The 27,812-nt window shown below is 40.5% G+C and overlaps 1 protein-coding gene across 1 annotated transcript; it reads left to right on the top strand.

Moving 5' to 3' along the window:
• The first annotated feature begins 24,487 nt into the window (after nucleotides 1-24,487).
• LOC124663464 (putative FBD-associated F-box protein At5g22720) lies at nucleotides 24,488-26,200 on the top strand. Its single transcript, XM_047201161.1, has 3 exons — nucleotides 24,488-25,354; nucleotides 25,442-25,576; nucleotides 25,753-26,200. Exons 1-3 carry the CDS (start codon nucleotides 24,488-24,490, stop codon nucleotides 26,134-26,136), a joined length of 1,386 nt encoding a protein of 461 aa, XP_047057117.1. The 3' UTR covers nucleotides 26,137-26,200.
• Nucleotides 26,201-27,812: the final 1,612 nt, after the last annotated feature.

The following is a 27,812-nucleotide window of genomic DNA, read 5'->3' as shown; positions in this document are numbered from 1 at the left end:
GAACTTGCCTTTCTTGGCTGCAAGATTATGCAGACAAGGTCTTCGATACGCAATAACTCCAAATTCTGAAATAGCATCATCGTCCGGTAAGGACGATGTTTAAAAGATTGGCAAGGATGCAATAATGCATAAGTATGAGATGCAAGCGCTCTAAGTGTGATCTAACCCCGATGATTTAGGATTAGTGAGTGGTACTGATTAGTTCTGGGTGTGTTGCACTTTTAGAATGATTCACACACAAGGTTCTTATTTAGGGTTGTGTTGTTTTAGAATCATAAACAAGTGGTAAAATGCATAGTAACAATTATACACACCAAGAAATAGTAGTTGGATAATATGTAAAGAGCAGTTGTCAATTTTAAGTCCTATAATGCATGGTTAATGATTATTTAGTATATAATTCAAAAGAATAACTTTTGAAGAACATGTTCTTTAATGAAGAACAAGTATGATAATTAGGTTTGTGGGGTTCCATGGTTTTCTATGGTTCTAATTGGTTTCTAGGGTAGGTAGTAGATGGATTACAACCTAGTTGGATTCATTAGCTATTAGGCTTGTATTGTTTAATTAAGCCTAAACATCTTAATTACCAATAGTTGCTATCAAGGTGGTATACCTTGTTGGTGATAGCTGGCTAGGGTTTATAGGTCCTTATAAGCAGGGTTGATGATGATTCCTTATTTTCTTCAAAAGAATAACTTTTGAAGAACATACTTCTTAAATAATAAGAAGTATTACAATTAGGGTTGAGGTTGGCTAGGGTTTGCTTAATGGATTCACTAAGTAAGGAATAATTGGTTCCTAAGTAAGATGGTTCATAATTATGAACTACTTGTAGGTTCAGTGGACTATGGCTATTTAATGGTAGATATTGTGTATAGATACTATTGGAGTTCATCACAATGGTGTGATGCTAAGCATGGAAGAGTAAAGATAAGATCCTTGGTAATAAGAATTAGGTTTGATTTAATGAACACATGGGATGCTAATTAGTAGTGAGAGGGTTCCCATATTTTATGTGGATTTGAACTAGTATTTAGTTGCTAAATATGAATCTATGTTTATTGGTGAGGTAACATGATCACATGCTACTTAGGTTTAAATTTGGGAACAATTTAGGGTTCATAAGAAGTAATGGATCTAGGGTCTAGATGGCATTAGGGTTTTAGGAGTACACATGAAATGATGAGGTTATCACTTTGTTTTTATGGAACTAGGGTTTCCTAATTACCCTATAATTATTGGATTAATAACTTCATTAATAAAGTTGAAGTTATTAATAATTTAGAAATAAAAATAATATTTAATTTGGCATTTTATTATTTTTAATTAATTAATAGTAAAGGTAATTATTAATTTGGGTTTTAAATCCTCCTAATAAGGATTTAATAAGTTAATAGAAAAGGAAAATTAATTTTTATTGTTTTCCTTATTTACTTACTGGTTTTTTATTTAATTTTGAAATTTTTACTAATTATTGAATTTTAATTCAATTTAGAATTAGAATTAAAGGCTTAAATAACAAGTATTAAATAATTGAATTTTTATTAAAAATAAAAATTTCCTTTTATATTTTTATTGGGTAGAGTTTACTTTTCTATGAATTTTGATGTATCATTTATATTTTTCTGAGCTATTTTGAATTTTATATGAATTTTTAAAGTTACAGCAATAATTGAATTTGAAATAAAACTGAAATAGCTAAAGCTACCCGGGTTTTTTACCCACGAAGACACTGACCAGTGGGCCAGAGTCCACGTCAGGGCCACCGTGGCATGACGTGGCAGCCTGGTACCTCACCGGCGGCCAGTGGTGGTGGACGCCGGCGATTCTGCGTTCCCGCGGGGGCGTGCGTGTGCTGGTTGGAAAGAGGACGCCGAGGCGAACCTAGTGGTGGCGGCGCCGCTCCGGTATGGTCACCGGAGCGTGCCCAGCGGCGAGGAATGGCGGCAGTATATACGGGGTACTCGATACGGCGAAGCTACGGCGTGCAATCGAGCTCAGCGAGCATGCCGGGGAGGTCAGTGGCTCACCAGAGGCACAACGCGCTTGTCGGCGAGGCAAGGGATGGTCGGCATCGCCGGAATTCGTCATTCCCGGCGTTGGGGAAGACGAGCTCAACGGCGTCGATTTCGAGCGCGATAGCTCAATTCCTTAGGCAGGTTGGGCAAGTCGAGGACGGCGAACGCGATGGCATCCACGGCGAGGCCTAGGGAGGTCTCCATCGTCGGCGGTAATGGTGACCTGCGGAACCAGGGTTTCGGGTATGGGGAAAAATTGGGGCAGAGAGGAAGAACTTTGGGGCTAGGGTTTCGCCGCGGTATTTATACGGAGTTGGAGGGTGCCTCGTCACGTCGCCGAGCGAGGAGAGGACGCCAGCGCGAGGGAGAAGGTAGGCACGCCGTCGTGCTGTCCTCCAGGCACGATGGAGAGGATGAGGATGAACTCGTCCTCGATATTTTGGACGAAGGGGTACGGGCTGGGGTTTGGGCCGTGCTGGGCTTGAGGTTGCTGGGCTGCTCGCGAAGCTTCTGCTGGACTGCGTCGGCCAGGTAAGCTTCTACTCCATTTTTTTTCTCTGTCTTCTTTTTCTCCTTATTTTCTGTTTTTGAATTTCTGTTTTTAATTCAATTTTGATTGTTTTTTCTGTTTTGCAGGTATTTCTTATTTGAATAATACAAGGAATAGCCCAAGATTCTACAAATACTTTGGTTATGTATTAGAAAAATTAATATGGGTTCTATAACATTGGTTTGATTGTTATTTTTGGGATTTGAATTCAAATATCCATATGGGCATGAATTTGAATATTATTTTGAAGAATGTTAAATTGTTTTACATATGATAGTTTTCTTACTTAGTGATATATAGAATTTTGTTGGTATTACTTGGCAAGAAACATTCTCAAGGTAATACTTATTAATGAATTTTAATGAGGGAGTGACTTAATGACATGAGTTCATGTGCTAAAATATATCTAAGGACTTGACCTCTTATTTGGGAATGTTGTCACTTGCACATAATTTTATGTGAGCACTTGCTTGGTAAGGTTTTGTAGTTTTTATTATAACCATGTTTCAAAGGTAGCACTAGGATTATATTTAAATAGCACCTTGAAGTACTTAGAGTAGGTATTACTCTCCTCATAGTTGGTTCTTGGTTATTAAGTCAAATGGTTTACATGAGTGGTTATTCACCTCACATGGGCTTTTAATTATGGAGCTTAGCATTAGATGTTTCTTATGTTTTATAATTGAAACATTGGATTTAATTAATGAACCATTAGGGTTCTAATGATATTTACCTAGTGGCAATTGGTTTGAATCTCAACTATGGCATGGTTTATATTATGATCACCATAGTGATACATAAACTAATATTGGGATTTAATTATAGGTTGTAGAGATGAGGGGACACCATATTGCATTTGCTAGGGTTTAGTCTCCCCTAACCATGGTAATATGGTTACTTGCTTCATATCTTATGTGCTTCTCTAATCACTAAGGATTTGAGAATTAACTCTATCTTATTCCATTGGACTTCTATTGGAATCCTTAATTCATCATTGAAGTAACTAAATTGGTTATAGTTCTTTTTATAGTTAACTTTGGTCATATGGATGTATGGTTTCTCACCATATAAAGTATAGAGTTTAACTCTAAAATTTTCTTAGGTTCTTAAATCTATGGAATATAGATATGGTAGGATTCTACTTAAGAGCACCAAGTGATTCACAAATTAAGGTTGGAATATAAGCATATGGTTGCTTACTAGTGATCTCCCAGTAATTTCATGTGGGAATAAGATCTACTTATCCTATTAGGGTTTATTCTCAATACCTTAAGTTCTTAGGGTTTAGGATCATCACTGGATTAATAATGATCAAGGTTTGGCTTCCTAAGGCCTTGTTTGGATACGCAGTTTTGGTAGAACTAGTTTTCCGTAATCTAGAAAAACCGTCTAACAAACTAAAATCATGTTTGGGTGCAGCAACTAAACCGCGTATTAGGAAAACTGAGTTTCCACAAACCCAGGAAAGTGCGTGCTGGGAAAAACTACTATTCCTCGTTTTTGTGAAAACGCGATTAGGCAAAACTGGAACAAGGTCCTTGGGCGGCGACTGGGCGGCGGCCTGATCTATCGTCTGCGACCTTCGGTGGACGCTTGAAGGGGGATCCCGCCGGCTGAGATCATACCCGTCTGGCCGCCTCCTCCTCCCGTCAAACTCTAGGTCGCCGACCTTGGCGGCTTGGCCGACTCCTCGATGACCCGGCGCCTGCGCGCCGCCACACGCCCGCGGCTCCGGCACCTTTGCTGGAGAGCTCCTGGGCTAGAGATCGGCTTCCTCTACTCTCATGGGAAAGATACGGGGCCTTCCGCCATGGCTAGACATCGGCTTCCTCTACCGCCTTCTGCCATGGCTAGACATCGGCTTCCTCGCTCGAAGCTCTGGTTCACTTCCTTTTCCGGCATGCTTGAGGGGCAGTTCACCTCCTTTAGGCCCTGGCTGCACGACGACTAGTTCCTGGTCCGGGAACGATGCCTTCAAGGACTGGCTGGACGTGAGCTGCTACCAAGGGAAGGTGGGCGCTCAATCAGCCGGTTTACGAACTCAATGGCACAATTAGCAGGAGTCCAGGGAATTTGTATACGATCTCTGATATCACGATGATGAGAATTGTCTCATTGAGCATGTGCAGGGAAAGCCTCACGAATCTCAAGAAGCTCCATAATAGTCAATCAACCTTACCTGCAGGCCACTGCATGAGCTCAAGTCAGACGCGAATGTCAGCGTGGCGGGCAATCCCAACTCAAGGTGCGCTCTCGACGATTGACGCACTACGGCCAGACATGCGCACTCGCGGTGCCAAAATCGGCGAGATGAAGAAGACAAATACAGGGGAAGAGTACAATACCGGTTTTAGACTTTCGTGACCCAAACGTGGTTTTGTGTAACTCTATTCGTAACAGAAAAGCAAGTAAAACCAGTTCTCCTAAAAATCCTCTTAAAACTCGTTTTCTAAAAACTGATTGCTAATATTCGATATCCAAACAACCACTAAGGGTCTCTCATTAAATGGGGTTCTCACTTCCATGATCAAGTATTGTCTTGATCAGCTAAGGTATAGTACTTATACTTTACTTTCTTGGATGGGACTACTATGGTTGCCTCTAAAGTTTATATCCCAGGAGAATGCCTGAGATATTATGTTGGGGTTCTACTCAACAATGATGATATGATCACCTGGTCATAAGAATAGTTCTCTCACTCACATTCAAGTGTTGCCTCAACTAACTTGAGTGTAGCACCATAGCATGAGCTCTCTTTCATAGGAATAGTTATTCTAGGGTTTATGGTGTACTCACAACATCTCAATAGGTATCAAGTCTAAACTCCACTTGGCTATCTTGGTTGAATTAATCTCTTCCTTACTTTATCAATTAATGGATAAGGTATTATTCCATGTGATATTAAGTTATCTCACCACTCCAAGTGAAATGGTTTTCAACCTAATACTTTATTTCAAAGGTTGTCCTTTATTCTTAAATAGGTGGAGCTAGGGTTAGTATAAGTGGTCTCTCTCATATGGGAAAGACTTGAATAATATTCTAGTGTTCCTTTTGAAGATGATGTTGTGATCATATGGATATTTATATCCAAGGTTTGCCTCAAGGTTTGCCATTGCTTCTCTAATAAATACTATAGAACTCTCTCATCTCTCAAGATTTGATATGTATTAACTTGGAATAGAGAAGAATCTCTATTCCAGGGGTGGATCTTCTTGTTATAATTCCAATGTTGAAGTGGAATGAATACCATGAGGTTTCATGGTAAGTTCATAGATAGTTTAAGACATGGAGAAGATAAGTGAAGAATGGTTTCTCCATTTTACTGTTACTTGATTTGCAATTGAAGTGATGTTCATATGCTATGACAAGGATTACCATATTATAATCTTTTATAAGATCAAGCAATTGATCATTGAGTAAGGTGTTGTTGTGTTGATTATTAGTTCCATTTGATCTAACCCCTTAGATCAAATCATCTCTTCCCAAAACAAGATTTTAGCAAAGTCACATTGAGGTTTATAGCGCTTGACTTGATGAGCTACTTCAATTCCACCAAGGTCAAGTGAAACTTCAGTTACTGTGACTGTTTTACTTTAAAGCGCGAAAATTCCCCAGATTTTCTATGCATGTATGCAATGCACACACCTGTTTCCTCTATTTTTTATAACCCCAAATGCTGGGATATTACAGTCTCTACCCCTTAAACTAAACTTCGTCCTCGAAGTTTGAACTCTCTTACGTTTCGGAGTGTGAATCTGACTTGTGCAGATGATACGTCTCCAACGTATCGATAATTTCTTGTGTTCCATGCCACATTATTGATGTTATCTACATGTTTTATGCACACTTTATGTCATATTCGTGCATTTTCTGGAACTAACCTATTAACAAGATGCCGAAGTGCCAGTTCTGTTTTCTGCTGTTTTTGGTTTCAGAAATCCTAGTAACGAAATATTCTCGGAATCGGACGAAATCAACGCCAAAGTTCCTATTTTCATCGGAAGCATCCGGAACACCCGGGAAGGACCGGAGGGGGCCACAGGGCCACCAAACCCTAGGCTGGCGCGGCCGAGAGGGGCCGCGCCGCCTATGGTGTGGCCCCCTGTCAGCCCTCCCGCGCCGCCTCTTCGCCTATATAAAGCCCCCGGATCAGAAAACCCGATACCAATTGACGAAACCCACGAAACCTGCCAGAGCCGCCGCCATCGCGAAGCCAAGATCTGGGGGACAGGATCTCCGTTCCGGCACCCTGCCGGAGCGGGGAAGTGCCCCCGGAAGGCTTCTCCATCGACACCGCTGCCATCTCCACCGCCATCTTCATCACCGCCGCTGCTCCCATGAGGAGGGAGTAGTTCTCCATCGAGGCTCGGGGCTGTACCGGTAGCTATGTGGTTCATCTCTCTCCTATGTGTGTCAATACAATAATCTCATGAGCTGCCCTACATGATTGAGATTCATATGATGATGCTTGTAATCTAGATGTCATTATGCTAGTCAAGTGGGTTTTACTTATGTGATCTCCGGAGACTCCTCGTCCCACGTGTGTAAAGGTGACAGTGTGTGCACCGTGTGGGTCTCTTAGGCTAGATTTCACAGAATACTTACTCATTGAATGGCATAGTGAGGTGTTTATTTATATCTCTTTAAGATTGCAGCATGTTGTATCACAATTTATCCATGTGCTACTCTAGTGATTTGTTATTAAAGTAGTTTATTCCTCCTGCATGTGTGCAAAGGTGACAGTGCGTGCACCGTGTTAGTACTTGGTTTATGCTATGATCATGATCTCTTGTAGATTATGGAGTTAACTATTGCTATGATAATATTGATGTGATCTATTCCTCCTACATATGCATGAAGGTGACGAGTGTGCATGCTATGCTAGTACTTGGTTTAGTAGCGTTGATCTATCTTACACTAAAGGTTACTTAAACATGAGCATTATTGTGGAGCTTGTTAACTCCGGCATTGAGGGTTCGTGTAATCCTACGCAATGTGTTCATCATCCAACAAAAGTGTAGAGTATGCATTTATCTGTTCGTTATGTGATCGATGTTGAGAGTGTCCACTAGTGAAAGTCTATTCCCTAGGCCTTGTTCCTAAATACCGCTGAGTTACTATCGCTTGTTTACTACTCGCTGCGTTACTACTCGCTGAGTTACTACTTGCTCGTTCATCGTTTTTCATGCGTTACTACTCGCTGCAATACCACCACCATCAACTACACGCCAAGCACTTTTCCGGCACCGTTGCTACTGCTCATACTTATTTATACCACCTGTATTTCACTATCTCTTCGCCGAACTAGTGCACCTATTTGGTGTGTTGGGGACACAAGAGACTTCTTGCTTTGTGGTTGCAGGGTTGCATGAGAGGGATATCTTTGACCTCTTCCTCCCTGAGTTCGATAAACCTTGGGTATCCACTTAAGGGAAACTTGCTGCTGTTCTACAAACCTCTGCTCTTGGAGGCCCAACCCTGTCTACAGGAAAGGAGGGGGAACGTAGACATCAAGCACTTTTCTGGCGCCGTTGCCGGGGAGGAAAGGTAAAAGGCTCTCATACTCCGGTCCCAGGTAAAGTAATTTTCTGGCGCCGTTGTGTGTGTGCTCAAAGCTATTTCCTTTAGATCCTGCAATTGCATCTTGTTGTTTCTTGTTTACACTAGTTGGCATAATGTACAAGAGTGAGCTTCTTATTCTATTTCCTGATTTAAAACATGGATTGTTTGATGCGAAAATTAAAAAACCTATGAAATCTTGTTTGCATGCTGGTAGTAATATTAGTATGAACGCTTTGAACACCATTGTTGACAATAATATAGAAAGTTCTAAGCTTGGGGAAGCTGGTTTTCATGATATTTTTAGTCCCCCAAGCATTGAGGAGAAAATTTTCTTTGATGATACTTTGCCTCCTATTTATGATGATTATAATGATAGTGGTCTTTTGGTGCCACCTACTATGGAGAGTGAATTTGATTATGATTACAATATGCCTCCTACACTTGATGAGAATAATAATGATAGCTACTTTGTTGAATTTGCTCCCACTACAACTAATAAAACCGATTATGCTTATGTTGGGAGTAGTAATAATTTTGTGCATGAGACTCATGATAAGAATGTTTCATTTGATAGTTATATTGTTGAGTTTGCTCATGTTGCTACTGAAAGTTATTATGAGAGGGGAAAATATGGTTGTAGGAATTTTCATGTTACTAAAATGCCTCTCTATGTGCTGAAATTTTTGAAGCTACACTTGTTTTATCTTCCTATGCTTGTTACTTTGCTCCTCATGAACTTGTTTATTTACAAGATTCCTATGCATAGGAAGCATGTTAGACTTAAATGTGTTTTGAATTTGCCTCTTGATGCTCTCTTTTGCTTCAAATACTATTTCTTGCGAGTGCATCATTAAAACTGCTGAGCCCATCTTAATGGCTATAAAGAAAGCAACTTCTTGGGAGATAACCCATGTGTTATTTTGCTACAGTACTTTGTTTTATATTTGTGTCTTGGAAGTTGTTTACTACTGTAGCAACCTCTCCTTATCTTAGTTTTATGTTTTGTTGTGCCAAGTAAAGTCTTTGATAGAAAAGTAAGTACTAGATTTGGATTACTGCGCAGTTCCAGATTTCTTTGCTGTCACGAATCTGAGCCCACTGCCCTGCAGGAAGCTCAGAAAATTATGCCAATTTACGTGCATGATCCACAGATATGTACGCAACTTTCATTCAATTTGAGCATTTTCATTTGAGCAAGTCTGGTGCCATTTTAAAATTCGTCAATACGAACTGTTCTGTTTTGACAGATTCTGCCTTTTATTTCGCATTGCCTCTTTCGCTATGTTGGATGAATTTCTTTGATCCGTTAATGTCCAGTAGCATTATGCAATGTCCAGAAGTGTTAAGAATGATTGTGTCACCTCTGAATATGTCAATTTATATTGTGCACTAACCCTCTAATGAGTTGTTTCGAGTTTGGTGTGGAGGAAGTTTTCAAGGGTCAAGAGAGGAGGATGATATACTATGATCAAGGAGAGTGAAAAGTCTAAGCTTGGGGATGCCCCGATGGTTCATCCCTGCATATATCAAGAAGACCCAAGCGTCTAAGCTTGGGGATGCCCAAGGCATCCCCTTCTTCATCGACAACATTATCAGGTTCCTCCCCTGAAACTATATTTTTATTCGGCCACATCTTATGTGCTTTACTTGGAGCGTCTGTGTGCTTTTGTTTTTGTTTTTGTTTGAATAAATTGGATTACATCATGCTTGTGTGGGAGAGAGACACGCTCCTCTGGTTCATATGAACACATGTGTTCTTAGCTTTTTAATTTTCATGGCGAAGTTTCCTCTTCGTTAAATTGTTATATGGTTGGAATTGGAAAATGATACATGTAGTAATTGCTATAAATGTCTTGGGTAATGTGATACTTGGAAATTGTTGTGCTCATGTTTAAGCTCTTGCATCATATACTTTGCACCCATTAGTGAAGAAATACATAGAGCATGCTAAAATTTGGTTTGCATATTTGGTTTCTCTAAGGTCTAGATAATTTCTAGTATTGAGTTTGAACAACAAGGAAGACGGTGTAGAGTCTTATAATGTTTTCAATATGTCTTTTATGTGAGTTTTGCTGTACCGTTCATCCTTGTGTTTGTTTCTAACAAGCCTTGCTAGCCTAAACCTTGTATCGAGAGGGAATACTTCTAATGCATCCAAAATACTTGAGCCAACCACTATGCCATTTGTGTCCACCATACCTACCTACTACATGGTATTTTCCAGCCATTCCAAAGTAAATTGCTTGAGTGCTACCTTTAAAATTCCATCATTCACCTTTGCAATATATAGCTCATGGGACAAGTAGCTTAAAAACTATTGTGGTATTGAATATGTAATTATGCACTTTATCTCTTATTAAGTTGCTCGTTGTGCGATAACCATGTTTACTGGGGAACGCCATCAACTCATTGTTGAATTTCATGTGAGTTGCTATGCATGTTCGTCTTGTCCGAAGTAAGGGCGATCTACACTGAGTTGAATGGTTTGAGCATGCATATTGTGAGAGAAGAACATTGGGCCGCTAACTAAAGCCATGTTCCATGGTGGAAGTTTCAGTTTTGGACAAACATCCTCAAATCTCTAATGAGAAAAGAATTAATTGTTGTTGAATGCTTAAAGCATTAAAAGAGGAGTCCATTATCTCGTTGTCTATGTTGTCCCGGTATGGATGTCTAAGTTGAGAATAATCAAAAGCGAGAAATCCAAATGCGAGCTTTCTCCTTAGACCTTTGTACAGGCGGCATAGAGGTACCCCTTTGTGAAACTTGGTTAAAGCATATGTATTGCGGTGATAATCCAGGTAGTCCAAGCTAATTAGGACAAGGTGCGAGCACTATTAGTACACTATGCATGAGGCTTGCAACTTATAAGATATAATTTACATGATGCATATGCTTTATTACTACCGTTGACAAAATTGTTTCATGTTTTCAAAATCAAAGCTCTAGCACAAATATAGCAATCGATGCATTTCCTCTATGAGGACCATTCTTTTACTTTCAATGTTGAGTCAGTTCACCTATTTCTCTCCACCTCAAGAAGCAAACACTTGTGTGAACTGTGCATTGATTCTTACATACTTGCTTATTGCACTTATTATATTACTCTATGTTGACAATATCCATGAGATATATATGTTACAAGTTGAAAGCAACCGCTGAAACTTAATCTTCTTTTGTGTTGCTTCAATACCTTTACTTTGAATTATTGCTTTATGAGTTAACTCTTATGCAAGACTTATTGATGCTTGTCTTGAAGTGCTATTCATGAAAAGTCTTTGCTTTATGATTCACTTGTTTACTCATGTCATACACATTGTTTTGATCGCTGCATTCTCTACATATGCTTTACAAATAGTATGATCAAGTTTATGATGGCATGTCACTCCGGAAATTATCTTTGTTATCGTTTTACCTGCTCGGGACGAGCGGAACTAAGCTTGGGGATGCTGATACGTCTCCAACGTATCGATAATTTCTTGTGTTCCATGCCACATTATTGATGTTATCTACATGTTTTATGCACACTTTATGTCATATTCGTGCATTTTCCGGAACTAACCTATTAACAAGATGCCGAAGTGCCGGTTCTGTTTTCTCGCTGTTTTTGGTTTCGTAAATCCTAGTAACGAAATATTCTCGGAATCGGACGAAATCAACGCCAAAGTTCCTATTTTCATCGGAAGCATCCAGAACACCCGGGAAGGACCGGAGGGGGCCACGGGGCCACCAAACCCTAGGCTGGCGCGGCCGGAGGGGGGCCGCGCCGCCCTATGGTGTGGCCCCCCGTCAGCCCTCCTGCGCCGCCTCTTCGCCTATATAAAGCCCCTGGATCAGAAAACCCGATACCAATTGACGAAACCCACGAAACCTGCCGGAGCCGCCGCCATCGCGAAGCCAAGATCCGGGGACAGGATCTCTGTTCCGGCACCTGCCGGAGCGGGGAAGTGCCCCGGAAGGCTTCTCCATCGACACCGCTGCCATCTCCACCGCCATCTTCATCACCGCTGCTGCTCCCATGAGGAGGGAGTAGTTCTCCATCGAGGCTCGGGGCTGTACCGGTAGCTATGTGGTTCATCTCTCTCCTATGTGTGTCAATACAATAATCTCATGAGCTGCCCTACATGATTGAGATTCATATGATGATGCTTGTAATCTAGATGTCATTATGCTAGTCAAGTGGGTTTTACTTATGTGATCTCCGGAGACTCCTCGTCCCACGTGTGTAAAGGTGACGAGTGTGTGCACCGTGTGGGTCTCTTAGGCTAGATTTCACGGAATACTTACTCATTGAATGGCATAGTGAGGTGTTTATTTATATCTCTTTAAGATTGCAGCATGTTGTATCACAATTTATCCATGTGCTACTCTAGTGATTTGTTATTAAAGTAGTTTATTCCTCCTGCATGTGTGCAAAGGTGACAGTGCGTGCACCGTGTTAGTACTTGGTTTATGCTATGATCATGATCTCTTGTAGATTATGGAGTTAACTATTGCTATGATAATATTGATGTGATCTATTCCTCCTACATATGCATGAAGGTGACGAGTGTGCATGCTATGCTAGTACTTGGTTTAGTAGCGTTGATCTATCTTACACTAAAGGTTACTTAAACATGAGCATTATTGTGGAGCTTGTTAACTCCGGCATTGAGGGTTCGTGTAATCCTACGCAATGTGTTCATCATCCAACAAAAGTGTAGAGTATGCATTTATCTCGTTCGTTATGTGATCGATGTTGAGAGTGTCCACTAGTGAAAGTCTATTCCCTAGGCCTTGTTCCTAAATACTCGCTGAGTTACTACCGCTTGTTTACTACTCGCTGCGTTACTACTCGCTGAGTTACTACTGCTCTGTTCATTGTTTTACTGCGTTACTACTGCTGCAATACCACCACCATCAACTACACGCCAAGCACTTTTCCGGCACCGTTGCTACTTGCTCATACTTATTTATACCACCTGTATTTCACTATCTCTTCGCCGAACTAGTGCACCTATTTGGTGTGTTGGGGACACAAGAGACTTCTTGCTTTGTGGTTGCAGGGTTGCATGAGAGGGATATCTTTGACCTCTTCCTCCCTGAGTTCGATAAACCTTGGGTATCCACTTAAGGGAAACTTGCTGCTGTTCTACAAACCTCTGCTCTTGGAGGCCCAACACTGTCTACAGGAAAGGAGGGGGAACGTAGACATCAGCAGACTACATCTTTTCTCGAACTCCATGGTGATCTCAATAGATATAATTGTATATATCCCTTGTCCAGATTCTTCCTGGAGTCCATTAGGGTTTGTCTCTAAGCATTAGTTTCTTACTCCAGTTCTATGATTTTTCTGTGGAATCTAATAATACTTGTCTCAGAACCATGGCTTCTAACTTTAATTCATTGATGTCTTCCAACTATTATAATCTTGTTTCCTATCTCATTGAAGATTCAATGATTGGGACTTCTTCTTGTCCTGGCAGTCTTTATTGAGGACTAATTGGATAACATTCTCCTATTTGATAAAATAGGTCTTTGTTTTTCCCTTACTACCAAAACTGCAATAATGGTACTTGGTAAGGTACTTACCATGGAAATGATCATGATGGTTTATTCCTCTAAGAATGAGTTAGACTCATTTAGTCCATCCAGTCATGGTTTATAGTTGATACTTATAACTATTTTGTGTTCTTTAGGTTCCATGAAAGGAATCTTTCAAATAGACTTTAGTTTTGGTATGGTCAATCTACTTCAGTCTTTGGCCTTCTTGAGCTGTATCTGGTCTATGGTATTTTCTTCGTCCAGCTCCTTTATTCTTGACTTACTTGAGCTTTCTTACTTCCGGGTAAATACTACTCATTTTCTCAAGTTATTATCCACTTCTTACATCCTTGAAGTATGAATCTCGGCTTCTGGTCTGACATCCTTCTGAAAGTAGTGTTCAATAATCTTATGAAAATAAGTTCGAACTTCCTCTCAGTTCAGACCTTCTTCAACTATCTTGCTCAAAATATTGAGTTATTGTACATCCAACTCAATATTTACTCTACCCCTTAGAGTTTTCTTATGGTCTTCAACTCCTTTTCTTCCAACTATTGAACTGATGATTAGAATATTGGTATAAGTCTAGTTTACAATTTATATTCCTCTATGGTTTTACGAAGAATCTTTGTGGTGTATCCACTCAATTGTGGACATCCAATGTGAATCCTTCGACTAAATGATTATAGGTCATTGTTATTTAACTGACAAAATTTTATTTGTTCACAAACTTTTGTTACAAATAATTAAATCGTGGACTATTAGTAATACTAACTGATACCAGCTGTGGTTATTATACCAACTGTGACTATTTGATATCTAAAAATGGATTTTATTATAGGTTCTGATCAACTGGACGAGACATCTTCTACTTTATCCCGCAGTATTGATATTATACCAATTGTGGTCTTCTGATATCGACTATGGTCTTCTTATGTCTGCTATGATTTCATAGGTCATCTTCCTTCTGTCAGGGTTTATTTTGCAAGAAAACCACTAGCTGACACTATGAATATAGTATCCTAAGTGATTTCCCATGCATTCCCTCTTCCATAATGACTATGGATCTGCTTCAGCTTCACCATAATCATTATATTTCTCACCTTCATGCTTCTTTCGTACAAAAGTACTCCTCTGTTGAGGTAAGCATGAGTTTCTGATTGTACTTCATTCAGAGTATTGTGGTTACATCCCACAACTTTACTTTCCTTTTCTGATGAACCTTCATCTTGTCTTCAGAATCTTCAGAATTCGTCACTTCCTCACACGAATACCATTACCCACTAGATCTATAACATCAAGTAAGAACTTGATATAGCAACATGCATTTGCATACCAAAGTCAAACTTCATGTATGGATCTAGTCAAACAATGAAAATTCAATAAGATCCAAGAAGATTCAGCTTTGTGCTTATAATACACATCATCATAAGCCTGAATATGATTGTTGAGTAAGACATCTCGAAACATCAAGCTCTGATGTGTAGTACATAACACCACATAATATAGGTTTATATCGTGATACTTAGCACGAATATAGGGAATTCTACTATTTGTCTCAACCTTTACCTTAATTGCACATTTGCAATGAGATAAACTTGAAACAAAGTGGTCTAGGATAGTTAAGGTTAACCTAATTTTCTTTGGAAGTACTACTTGACTTCTATTTTGTTGAGGACTACTTCAATGATATGTCTAGTTCTAACATCACTATTCTAGACACATAACTATTGGAATATAGCTCCTATACTTCCAAGTTATTGTATCGTAAGGCTATGGACCTAATGTTCTTGACACAGTTCCTATGGTTTTTAGAACATAATTCTTGCACTATTGTTTAGCACTTGGCTTCTTATTGTACTCCTCCTAAATGTTTATGATGTTCTATTCCATCACATAACGATTCTCAGGTGAATCATATATGATTACTACCTCTAATCTGTAAGTAGACATGTTTTATTTCTATCCCTCTTCCTTACTTCCCATGATTGACTCATCATGGTCTATACTACCTTATATCACTTATTTTTATTACTTACTATCAGTTGTTTCACAAGTTTGGATAATTTTACTTACTCATTACTTAACTTGGTTTACATCTTCTATTAGGATATCTTAATTATCTTCATCAATTGATATCACTTCTATTACAGTGTCCGGATAACTCTTACTTAACTATAACGGGTGTTGGTACACATCTTCCAATAGGATATCTTCCTTATGGTTGTATCCTCTCTTTGGACTACCATGTATTGTATACCAAGCTGTGGTCTACTCATAATTATTTTAGGGTCTTAAGAGTATCCTACATAATTTGAGATTAGCTAGCTAACATTACTTAGGAAATATAGGTAAGAAATGTTGACTCAAGTGTGTCAGGATTATTCTCAAGTGAATATCCATCTCAAGTCATAAGAAGTATTTGGTTTAATCTAAGACAACTTCCTATAGACACTACCAATCCTATAGGTCTCCTTTAGAGGGTTTTAATCCTAAGGTCAAAGCATTTGCTCTGATACCAACTGTGGTGACCCGGCATACCACTGCATGGTGTAGTATGCAAGTCTGATACAACACCAATGAAACACCGTTCCACTAGTATTATATCGCTCAGAGTGGTACAACAGAAACATATGCGGGTCCAAGGCATGTCTATAGAATTACAACTTTGACTCTATTACATAAGATCAACACAGCCTCCTACTTTACAATGAGGTAAATCTGCAAATAAACTCCAAAAGAACGACTCGTAGTCTAATCCTGTCACGAACTCTATTTGTAGAGTATTTAGCTAGCTATAGAGGCTAAGAATAGATTCTAGCTAAATAGGAGCTAGGTTTAGGAAGCTAGTTCACTTCTACGGCTAAACTAGGTTTCCTCCTTGTGGGATGTGGTATCTGACTCCTCTGACAGGGTCTTGTCTCTTGAAGTAGTTGTTGACTCCTCGGCCTTCGAGTTGCACTGTGGATCCTCCTTCGATGCCTCCATATCTAAGCGGGGATTTAAGAGTGGGATGAGTACGAGCGTACTCAACAAGTTCATTATAGGAAAGAGGTGTTTAATGCACTAGCTACAACATTAGACCAGAAAGTCTAATACCAATGCAAGTTTTCATAACCATTTCTTCAAAAGGTTGCTTTTATTCGGAAGAACTATGTCCGTCGGCCTTCACCGGTTTACTAGAACTTCATGGAGCTCCTTTCCGGCAGCGTTCGCAGCTTCCATATCCCGGAACGAGGAGTGACAGTCACGGTTCTTTACGATCCGCAGAGGTGTGTTGCTTTACCCATAAGAGATCTTAACCTTGGTGCCAACCAAGCTGCAGGCTTGTCCACACTTCCTATGGTGTGAGGCCCGGTATAAGGTCTAGCCAATCATGTTCTTCCGCTACCTCGAACACCCACCCGTTGTTGCATGCCCCGACCCTGGGTCCACGCCGGTCCCATTATTCCCGTAATTTCAGGGTGGACCCCGACCACGACGACAGCTGCTCGGGCTCTACCATACACTCCTACGCCGGTAGCTGCAACCCATCATAGACCGCATTACCGTGGGGAATTAGAATGGGATCCCCACCCTCCGGTTGTTCCGCAAGACACAACCGCTACGGCAAGCAATGCTTTACCGTGGGGAATTAGAATGGGATCCCCACCCTCCGGTTGTTCCGCCGGATACAACCGCTACGGTAAGCGCATCCGTTGATGAACGAGAGGTGGAAACACTTTTGACTACTCCGTCCCACTCCGGATCTTATGGTTAACACGGGTATTACGGCACAAGAATCACTCGGCGACATTTGTTGTTTAATCCTAGATGGATATAAACTCGTGCAATGGAACCTCCACCATATCAACACAATCCATGGTTCCATTGCCCACCACATAGTCATATTCATAGTTATGAAAGTAGTGGTTTTGGTTTTTATGCAATAGTGATAACCATAGTACTTTGCAAGTAATTTGATAGAAATAATCAAATGACATGAGCAAGTGATGAACTTGCCTTTCTTGGCTGCAAGATTATGCAGACAAGGTCTTCGATACGCAATAACTCCAAATTCTGAAATAGCATCATCGTCCGGTAAGGACGATGTTTAAAAGATTGGCAAGGATGCAATAATGCATAAGTATGAGATGCAAGCGCTCTAAGTGTGATCTAACCCCGATGATTTAGGATTAGTGAGTGGTACTGATTAGTTCGGGTGTGTTGCACTTTTAGAATGATTCACACACAAGGTTCTTATTTAGGGTTGTGTTGTTTTAGAATCATAAACAAGTGGTAAAATGCATAGTAACAATTATACACACCAAGAATTAGTAGTTGGATAATATGTAAAGAGCAGTTGTCAATTTTAAGTCCTATAATGCATGGTTGATGATTATTTAGTATATAATTCAAAAGAATAACTTTTGAAGAACATGTTCTTTAATGAAGAACAAGTATGATAATTAGGTTTGTGGGGTTCCATGGTTTTCTATGTTTCTAATTGGTTTCTAGGGTAGGTAGTAGATGGATTACAACCTAGTTGGATTCATTAGCTATTAGGCTTGTATTGTTTAATTAAGCCTAAACATCTTAATTACCAATAGTTGCTATCAAGGTGGTATACCTTGTTGGTGATAGCCGGCTAGGGTTTATAGGTCCTTATAAGCAGGGTTGATGATGATTCCTTATTTTCTTCAAAAGAATAACTTTTGAAGAACATACTTCTTAAATAATAAGAAGTATTACAATTAGGGTTAGGTTGGCTAGGGTTTGCTTAATGGATTCACTAAGTAAGGAATAATTGGTTCCTAAGTAAGATGGTTCATAATTATGAACTACTTGTAGGTTCAGTGGACTATGGCTATTTAATGGTAGATATTGTGTATAGATACTATTGGAGTTCATCACAATGGTGTGATGCTAAGCATGGAAGAGTAAAGATAAGATCCTTGGTAATAAGAATTAGGTTTGATTTAATGAACACATGGGATGCTAATTAGTAGTGAGAGGGTTCCCATATTTTATGTGGATTTGAACTAGTATTTAGTTGCTAAATATGAATCTATGTTTATTGGTGAGGTAACATGATCACATGCTACTTAGGTTTAAATTTGGGAACAATTTAGGGTTCATAAGAAGTAATGGATCTAGGGTCTAGATGGCATTAGGGTTTTAGGAGTACACATGAAATGATGAGGTTATCACTTTGTTTTTATGGAACTAGGGTTTCCTAATTACCCTATAATTATTGGATTAATAACTTCATTAATAAAGTTGAAGTTATTAATAATTTAGAAATAAAAATAATATTTAATTTGGCATTTTATTATTTTTAATTAATTAATAGTAAAGGTAATTATTAATTTGGGTTTTAAATCCTCCTAATAAGAATTTAATAAGTTAATAGAAAAGGAAAATTAATTTTTATTGTTTTCCTTATTTACTTACTGGTTTTTTATTTAATTTTGAAATTTTTACTAATTATTGAATTTTAATTCAATTTAGAATTAGAATTAAATGCTTAAATAACAAGTATTAAATAATTGAATTTTTATTAAAAATAAAAATTTCCTTTTATATTTTTATTGGGTAGAGTTTACTTTTCTATGAATTTTGATGTATCATTTATATTTTTCTGAGCTATTTTGAATTTTATATGAATTTGTAAAGTTACAGCAATAATTGAATTTGAAATAAAACTGAAATAGCTAAAGCTACCCGGGTTTTTTTACCCACGAAGACACTGACCAGTGGGCCAGAGTTGACGTCAGGGCCACCGTGGCACGACGTGGCAGCCTGGTACCTCACCGGCGGCCAGTGGTGGTGGACGCCGGCGATTCTGCGTTCCGCGCGGGGCGTGCGTGTGCTTGGTTGGAAAGAGGACGCCGAGGCGAACCTAGTGGTGGCGGCGCCGCTCCGGTATGGTCACCGGAGCGTGCCCGGCGGCGAGGAATGGCGGCGATATATACGGGGTACTCGATACGGCGAAGCTACGGCGTGCAATCGAGCTCAGCGAGCATGCTTCGGGGAGGTCAGTGGCTCACCAGAGGCACAACGCGCTTGTCGGCGAGGCAAGGGATGGTCGGCATCGCCGGAATTCGTCATTCCCGGCGTTGGGGAAGACGAGCTCAACGGCGTCGATTTCGAGCGCGATAGCTCAATTCCTTAGGCAGGTTGGGCAAGTCGAGGACGGCGAACGCGATGGCATCCACGGCGAGGCCTAGGGAGGTCTCCATCGCCGGCGGTAATGGTGACCTGCGGAACCAGGGTTTCGGGTATGGGGAAAAATTGGGGCAGAGAGGAAGAACTTTGGGGCTAGGGTTTCGCCGCGGTATTTATACGGAGTTGGAGGGTGCCTCGTCACGTCGCCGAGCGAGGAGAGGACGCCAGCGCGAGGGAGAAGGTAGGCACGCCGTCGTGCTGTCCTCCAGGCACGATGGAGAGGATGAGGATGAACTCGTCCTCGATATTTTGGACGAAGGGGTACGGGCTGGGGTTTGGGTCGTGCTGGGCCTGAGGTTGCTGGGCTGCTCTGCAGGCTTCTGCTGGACTGCGTCGGCCAGGTAAGCTTCTACTCCATTTTTTTTCTCTGTCTTCTTTTTCTCCTTATTTTCTGTTTTTGAATTTCTGTTTTTAATTCAATTTTGATTGTTTTTTCTGTTTTGCAGGTATTTCTTATTTGAATAATACAAGGAATAGCCCAAGATTCTACAAATACTTTGGTTATGTATTAGAAAAATTAATATGGGTTCTATAACATTGGTTTGATTGTTATTTTTGGGATTTGAATTCAAATATCCATATGGGCATGAATTTGAATATTATTTTGAAGAATGTTAAATTGTTTTACATATGATAGTTTTCTTACTTAGTGATATATAGAATTTTGTTGGTATTACTTGGCAAGAAACATTCTCAAGGTAATACTTATTAATGAATTTTAATGAGGGAGTGACTTAATGACATGAGTTCATGTGCTAAAATATATCTAAGGACTTGACCTCTTATTTGGGAATGTTGTCACTTGCACATAATTTTATGTGAGCACTTGCTTGGTAAGGTTTTGTAGTTTTTATTATAACCATGTTTCAAAGGTAGCACTAGGATTATATTTAAATAGCACCTTGAAGTACTTAGAGTAGGTATTACTCTCCTCATAGTTGGTTCTTGGTTATTAAGTCAAATGGTTTACATGAGTGGTTATTCACCTCACATGGGATTTTAATTATGGAGCTTAGCATTAGATGTTTCTTATGTTTTATAATTGAAACATTGGATTTAATTAATGAACCATTAGGGTTCTAATGATATTTACCTAGTGGCAATTGGTTTGAATCTCAACTATGGCATGGTTTATATTATGATCACCATAGTGATACATAAACTAATATTGGGATTTAATTATAGGTTGTAGAGATGAGGGGACACCATATTGCATTTGCTAGGGTTTAGTCTCCCCTAACCATGGTAATATGGTTACTTGCTTCATATCTTATGTGCTTCTCTAATCACTAAGGATTTGAGAATTAACTCTATCTTATTCCATTGGACTTCTATTGGAATCCTTAATTCATCATTGAAGTAACTAAATTGGTTATAGTTCTTTTTATAGTTAACTTTGGTCATATGGATGTATGGTTTCTCACCATATAAAGTATAGAGTTTAACTCTAAAATTTTCTTAGGTTCTTAAATCTATGGAATATAGATATGGTAGGATTCTACTTAAGAGCACCAAGTGATTCACAAATTAAGGTTGGAATATAAGCATATGGTTGCTTACTAGTGATCTCCCAGTAATTTCATGTGGGAATAAGATCTACTTATCCTATTAGGGTTTATTCTCAATACCTTAAGTTCTTAGGGTTTAGGATCATCACTGGATTAATAATGATCAAGGTTTGGCTTCCTAAGGGTCTCTCATTAAATGGGGTTCTCACTTCCATGATCAAGTATTGTCTTGATCAGCTAAGGTATAGTACTTATACTTTACTTTCTTGGATGGGACTACTATGGTTGCCTCTAAAGTTTATATCCCAGGAGAATGCCCGAGATATTATGTTGGGGTTCTACTCAACAATGATGATATGATCACCTGGTCATAAGAATAGTTCTCTCACTCACATTCAAGTGTTGCCTCAACTAACTTGAGTGTAGCACCATAGCATGAGCTCTCTTTCATAGGAATAGTTATTCTAGGGTTTATGGTGTACTCACAACATCTCAATAGGTATCAAGTCTAAACTCCACTTGGCTATCTTGGTTGAATTAATCTCTTCCTTACTTTATCAATTAATGGATAAGGTATTATTCCATGTGATATTAAGTTATCTCACCACTCCAAGTGAAATGGTTTTCAACCTAATACTTTATTTCAAAGGTTGTCCTTTATTCTTAAATAGGTGGAGCTAGGGTTAGTATAAGTGGTCTCTCTCATATGGGAAAGACTTGAATAATATTCTAGTGTTCCTTTTGAAGATGATGTTGTGATCATATGGATATTTATATCCAAGGTTTGCCTCAAGGTTTGCCATTGCTTCTCTAATAAATACTATAGAACTCTCTCATCTCTCAAGGTTTGATATGTATTAACTTGGAATAGAGAAGAATCTCTATTCCAGGGGTGGATCTTCTTGTTATAATTCCAATGTTGAAGTGGAATGAATACCATGAGGTTTCATGGTAAGTTCATAGATAGTTTAAGACATGGAGAAGATAAGTGAAGAATGGTTTCTCCATTTTACTCGTTACTTGATTTGCAATTGAAGTGATGTTCATATGCTATGACAAGGATTACCATATTATAATCTTTTATAAGATCAAGCAATTGATCATTGAGTAAGGTGTTGTTGTGTTGATTATTAGTTCCATTTGATCTAACCCCTTAGATCAAATCAACTCTGCCCAAAACAAGATTTTAGCAAAGTCACATTGAGGTTTATAACGCTTGACTTGATGAGCTACTTCAATTCCACCAAGGTCAAGTGAAACTTCGATTCATCGTGATCTGTTTTACTTTAAAGCGCGAAAATTCCCCAGATTTTCTATGCATGTATGCAATGTACACACCTGTTTCCTCTATTTTTTATAACCCCAAATGCTGGGATATTACACTGGGCCTCTTGGCCTGGCCGGTTGGGGAGGTCTGCCCCCTTTTTTTATTCTTTAAAACAGTTTTCTTTTTTTTTCTGGTTGTTTTAAAGCCATTTAAAAAAATAGTTTTAGGACCACAAAAATACCAGAAAATTATAGTTTTAGTTTGGGGATAAAGAAGGAATAATTTTGGCAACAAAATAATGTTTTAATAAAATAATTTTGTGATGCTAAAAATATGCAAGATGCCATGATGACTTAGGAACGACACGGAAAAACGAGCGGCGAACAAAAACTAATCTATGGGGTTTTTCCGGGTCGTTACAAATTAGCAAGACTTCTTCAAGCAAGCACAATCAAGAAAAGCGTTCCATCTTGCTGCGTTCAAGATCTTCATCATCTAGCTCAAGTAGAATGCGCAAGGTTAAGGTTTTCTCTTGGTAGGATTTCTCTCTTACCGGTCTCGTGGTTTAGTTGGGAGTGTGGTTTATAGGTTAGTTGTCGTTCTATCAAGATGCTCTCGAGTAAGTAACTTCATCGTATCATTTGGGGTGAGCTCAAACCTTTCCATCCTTGCATCATATTTCTTGGTTGTTATTTGGATCTTATCCATGTGGTGCTTTAGATCTAGTTGTTATTTTCATGACAAGCTCCATTTCATCGAAAACGGATTCTACATGAAATACTTGTTTCGTTTTTGATATTGGAGTTTTATCGGTTCTCCATGTTAATAGGTTTCACTCTAAAATTCATAGAAAAATCTCCCCTACTTGTTTCCATATTTTTGGGAGTAGCTCTTGTCGTACTCTTTCCAACAAAATTGGTTTCATGTCATTCGGAGTTCCCAAACTCAAGTTATTGCAGTTTTGGTTTCAACAGTTTTTGGAGTTTCCAGACCGGAGACTCCGGTGTGCCTAGACCGGAGACTCCGGCCCCCGAGGCCGAAGACTCCGGGAAACAATCCGGTCCCCGTGCGCCTCACATTCTGTATAGGGGTCCGGAGACTTTTTGGCCAGGCCGGGGACTTTGGTCCGGAGACTCCGGTCCTTGTATTTTCCAGGTCGACTTGAGCCTGAGACTCCGGTCTTAGTGATTCGAAAAATGCAAGGACCGAAGACCGCGACATCGTCTTCCTCCTTGCCTTCATCTCTGACCAAGCCATCCCCCACCTCAACCGCCAGCCGTGTCGCCTGCTGTCGCCACCCGCGACTGGCATCGCCGCCCCATCCTCAATGATCACATCCCACATATGGTCCGCCCCGTCCCCGACCTCCCTCTGAACCCCGCCCCTTCTTTGGCTCCGGCGACCCCTGGCACCCCCAGAACCCCTAAGTTCTGCCGCCGGCGAGCTTCCGCACCCCCCAGACCCCTAAGCTCCCGCACCTTCACCCTAAGTCCCTAACCCTAAGTTCCAGGCCTCAACTCGTCGGGCGACTCCGCGGCTAGCCGCGTCGTCCCTGTCTCCAATGAGGTCTCAGTCTCCGGTGAGTTTGGCCGCGCGGTCCTCTTCTCTGTCTTCTTCGTGAAGACTGCCGCATGAAGAGAAATGGGCTCGGCCCATAAGCAGCGATAGGGAGGGAGAGGGGTTGTGAGGATTGTTGACGCGCTAGGCGTCAAATAGGAATTGCATGCAAGCGATGAAGTGATATGCTATGAGCTCCTAGCCCATGAAGCTACGGCACTCGTCTCAATTAAAGGGCCCTGACACAGGCCCAAGAGCCGCAAGCACTCATTCGTGAGTCGTGGCGGCGCACATGGCGACGGCGACGTCGCACCCTTCCAAGAGGCGAACTGGCGGCGGCGAAGAACCGTCTGGCGACCGAGCCGATTTCATCAGCAACCTCCCCGACGCGGTCCTCGGCACCATCGTGTCCCTCCTCCCCACCAAGGATGGCTGCCGCACGCAGGCTCTCTCCCGCCGGTGGCGCCCCATCTGGCGGTCGGCGCCTCTCAACCTCGAGGCCGACCGCGGCTTCTCCGAGCAAGTCGTCTCCAAGATCCTCTCGGGCCACCTCGGCCCTGCCCGCCGTATCTCCCTAACCAGAATCCGGCGCCTCCCCCACCGCTACCAAGCTGACGACGACAGTAGCAATGGCTGGCTCACACCCAATCTCCAAGAGCTCGAGCTCGTCCACAGATTCGATTGCCGCCGCAACTCGCTGCCTCCCTCAGTGTTCCACCTCGCGCCCGCGCTCCGTGTGGCCAGGTTTGGCCTCTGCCATCTGCCGCCCAACTTGGCAGTGGATTTTCCGCACCTCAAGCAACTCACCCTGCACATGGTCAGCTTGACAGAGGAGACTCTTAGCGGCGTGCTCTCCGGCAGCCCTGCACTAGAGAGCCTTCTGCTGGACCAGAATGTAGGCGTTTCCAGCCTCCGCATCAGCTCCCCAACCCTCAGGAGCATCGGCTTTTGTGCTCTTTGGAACAGGCAGGTAGTCGATGGCATTATCAATGTCCAAGAGATGGTAATTGAGGACGCTCCTTGCCTCGAGAGACTTCTACCACTCAATCCAGACTATGGTCCGGCGACCATCCGGGTAATCAGGGCTCCTAAACTGAAGATATTGGGTTCGCTGAGTTGCGGCATATTACAGCTCCAACTTAGAACAACAGTATTTAAGGTAAGTTATAGAATCAATTTACTTGTCGCCGTATGAGAAATCGAGGCTATTATTTCTTATATGCATTTGTTTATTTTTCTCTCGTAGGAAATGGTTGCCGTCAGCTTGACAACCATAATGCGCACCGTGAAGGTGTTGGTTCTTGATAATTTTGGCCCTGGTCTAAATGCAGCTCTTGACTTTCTCAAGTGCTTCCCCTGCTTGGAGCGGTTGTACGTTGTTGTGAGTATTCAATTATTCATATCTGCTTAGCTTCTTAAAATTCCAAAATACGTTGTTGTGAGTACTATAAATTAGCTAGCTAATATTCTATATCACTGATTCTAGAACGAAATCTATATAACTCTTAATACTCACCCTGCAATTGTCTTTATATTGTTTCTTATTTCTGTCTCCAGTTAGAATTATGGAGAGTGAGGATGGATATGAAGCATGCCTCACTAAGTTATTGTCCAATTGAATGCCTTGAGCTACATCTGAAAAAAGTTGCGTTGAAGGTCTACTATGGTGAGGGTCCAGAGGTTGACTTTGCCAGGTTCTTTGTTTTGAATGCGAAAGTGCTAGAGAAAATGGAATTTGGACTCGTAGGTGGCCATGACGACAAATGGTGGGGTAATAAGTACAAGCAGCTCCTAGTGGAATATCGAGCTTCTCGCGCTGCTCGATTTGAATTCAAAAGTTTTTCTACGAGTACTTCCCAGGACAACAAGGAGTGTACCCATGATCTGTCGCTAGCTGATCCATTTGATGCCTCCTTCTTGGATGGATATGTTACCCTTTGAGACAGTATCCGTGACTCATGTTCAGAGCATGAATATCTTTTATCAGGTGCTCTCGCCCTTTTGATGCACTATCTCTAGAATATGGTCTACTTCATGCAGCAACATAATAGAAGGTTTTGCGTCTCACTCGGAAGCATATATGTAGAGTGATGCGTCTAACCACAAGCTTTGAAAATCAAGAACTTCCGAATTGTATATAATGGTTATGTATAGAAGATGTAGAACGGGTTTTCCGTGTAGTTTAACTTCTGTTCTGCTGCACTTGGATGCAATGTACTATGCTTAATTGGCATTACGAATTTAATTGGTGTTGGTTGTTCTGAATGCAATCTACTTCTGTTCTGCTACACTTGGATGCAACCTACTAGATTTTATTACATGCTGTTATATTTGTTTTTTGTTTTTGTTTTTTTCTTGCACTTTGAGATGTTTGATACTCTATTCGGTACATATTTGTAGATAAGAATAAACTCATTGCCAAAATGCAATATCGGGAAGCTTGTTTGGCAATGTTTCTCCACCACCTATTTGCTCCCACAAAATTGTAATTTTCTTTGACTCATCATCCTTGTGGAATGATTGCCCGTAGCAAGGTCATGGAAATTGTCAGTGCTGTAAATCACTTTTCTCTCAATGTGACGAAACCTTCTTCACGGGGATGTGGCTAGAATAAAGAATTAGTGCCGATTCTACACTTCCTCATCCCAGGCATGTCCACATACACTCCCAGTCAATACAAATAAGAAGGAAGGCAGCCAATGAAAAATAATGCATACTGCATAGCTCCAATCTAAAACAGCACAATGGACATACATGTCTTATTTATGGAAAAATTATGCAAATGGTACTGTTAGCTTATCAAGAAAGAAGTGAGACATGTGTTTCCATCTTATAATGCTGTAGGAATGCAAAATTACAAATCTAGTTGCCTTATATAAAAGAAAGGTATGCTAGAACAAGAATCTGGGTACATAATTACAGAGTAAACTGATAAAATCATGCTTCCTGCTTGTTAAATGAAAATAGACTGCTGAGTTCGGTTTGCCAGACAGACCATACATTCAAATGATAGGAGAAATGTACTTTTCTTAAGTACTTATTATGTCATGCTATAGGAGATACTCGTTGTGCATGGAACACTACATAGAACTTGTCCGCCAAAAGAGAAATTTCTGAAATAATATATTACTGCTGACTGCTATGTTATCGCAGCTCAACATTTGTCATTTTTCCTTTTCCTTGCTTGTGCTTTCTGCCATTTTTTCTTCAGCACTAAACTGAATAGTGCATGAGAACACCTTGCTTGCTGAAAGATCATCATTGTGATATCTATTTCACCAGTTGGTGCATAGGTTATGCGTTATCTAATTTGCATCTGCAACATGGGAATCATATATATATATCAATTTTCTAGCTTAAAAAATAGCATGGTGTTCAATTATCCTCAGAACTACAGAGACAATGACAGCAAGGGTTTCAGCTCGAAGTAATTCTTCCCAACCTCGAGAGCACACAGTTTTTTTTTTTTTTGAAACGGGCAAAAAAACCTTTGCCTTATATTAATAAAGGAGAAGCAAACAGGGGGTGGCAAGAGCCATAAAAGAAAAAGAGAAGGTGGGAAAAGAAGAACCCGCCCCTAAGAGAGCACACAGTTTGCGATCTACTTCATGCAGCAA

The sequence above is a fragment of the Lolium rigidum genome, chromosome 6, assembly GCF_022539505.1.
Source record: "Lolium rigidum isolate FL_2022 chromosome 6, APGP_CSIRO_Lrig_0.1, whole genome shotgun sequence".
Taxonomy (NCBI): Eukaryota; Viridiplantae; Streptophyta; class Magnoliopsida; order Poales; family Poaceae; genus Lolium; species Lolium rigidum.
The sequence above is the reverse complement of the archived record's forward strand: the minus strand, read 5'-3'. Positions and strand labels throughout refer to the sequence as shown.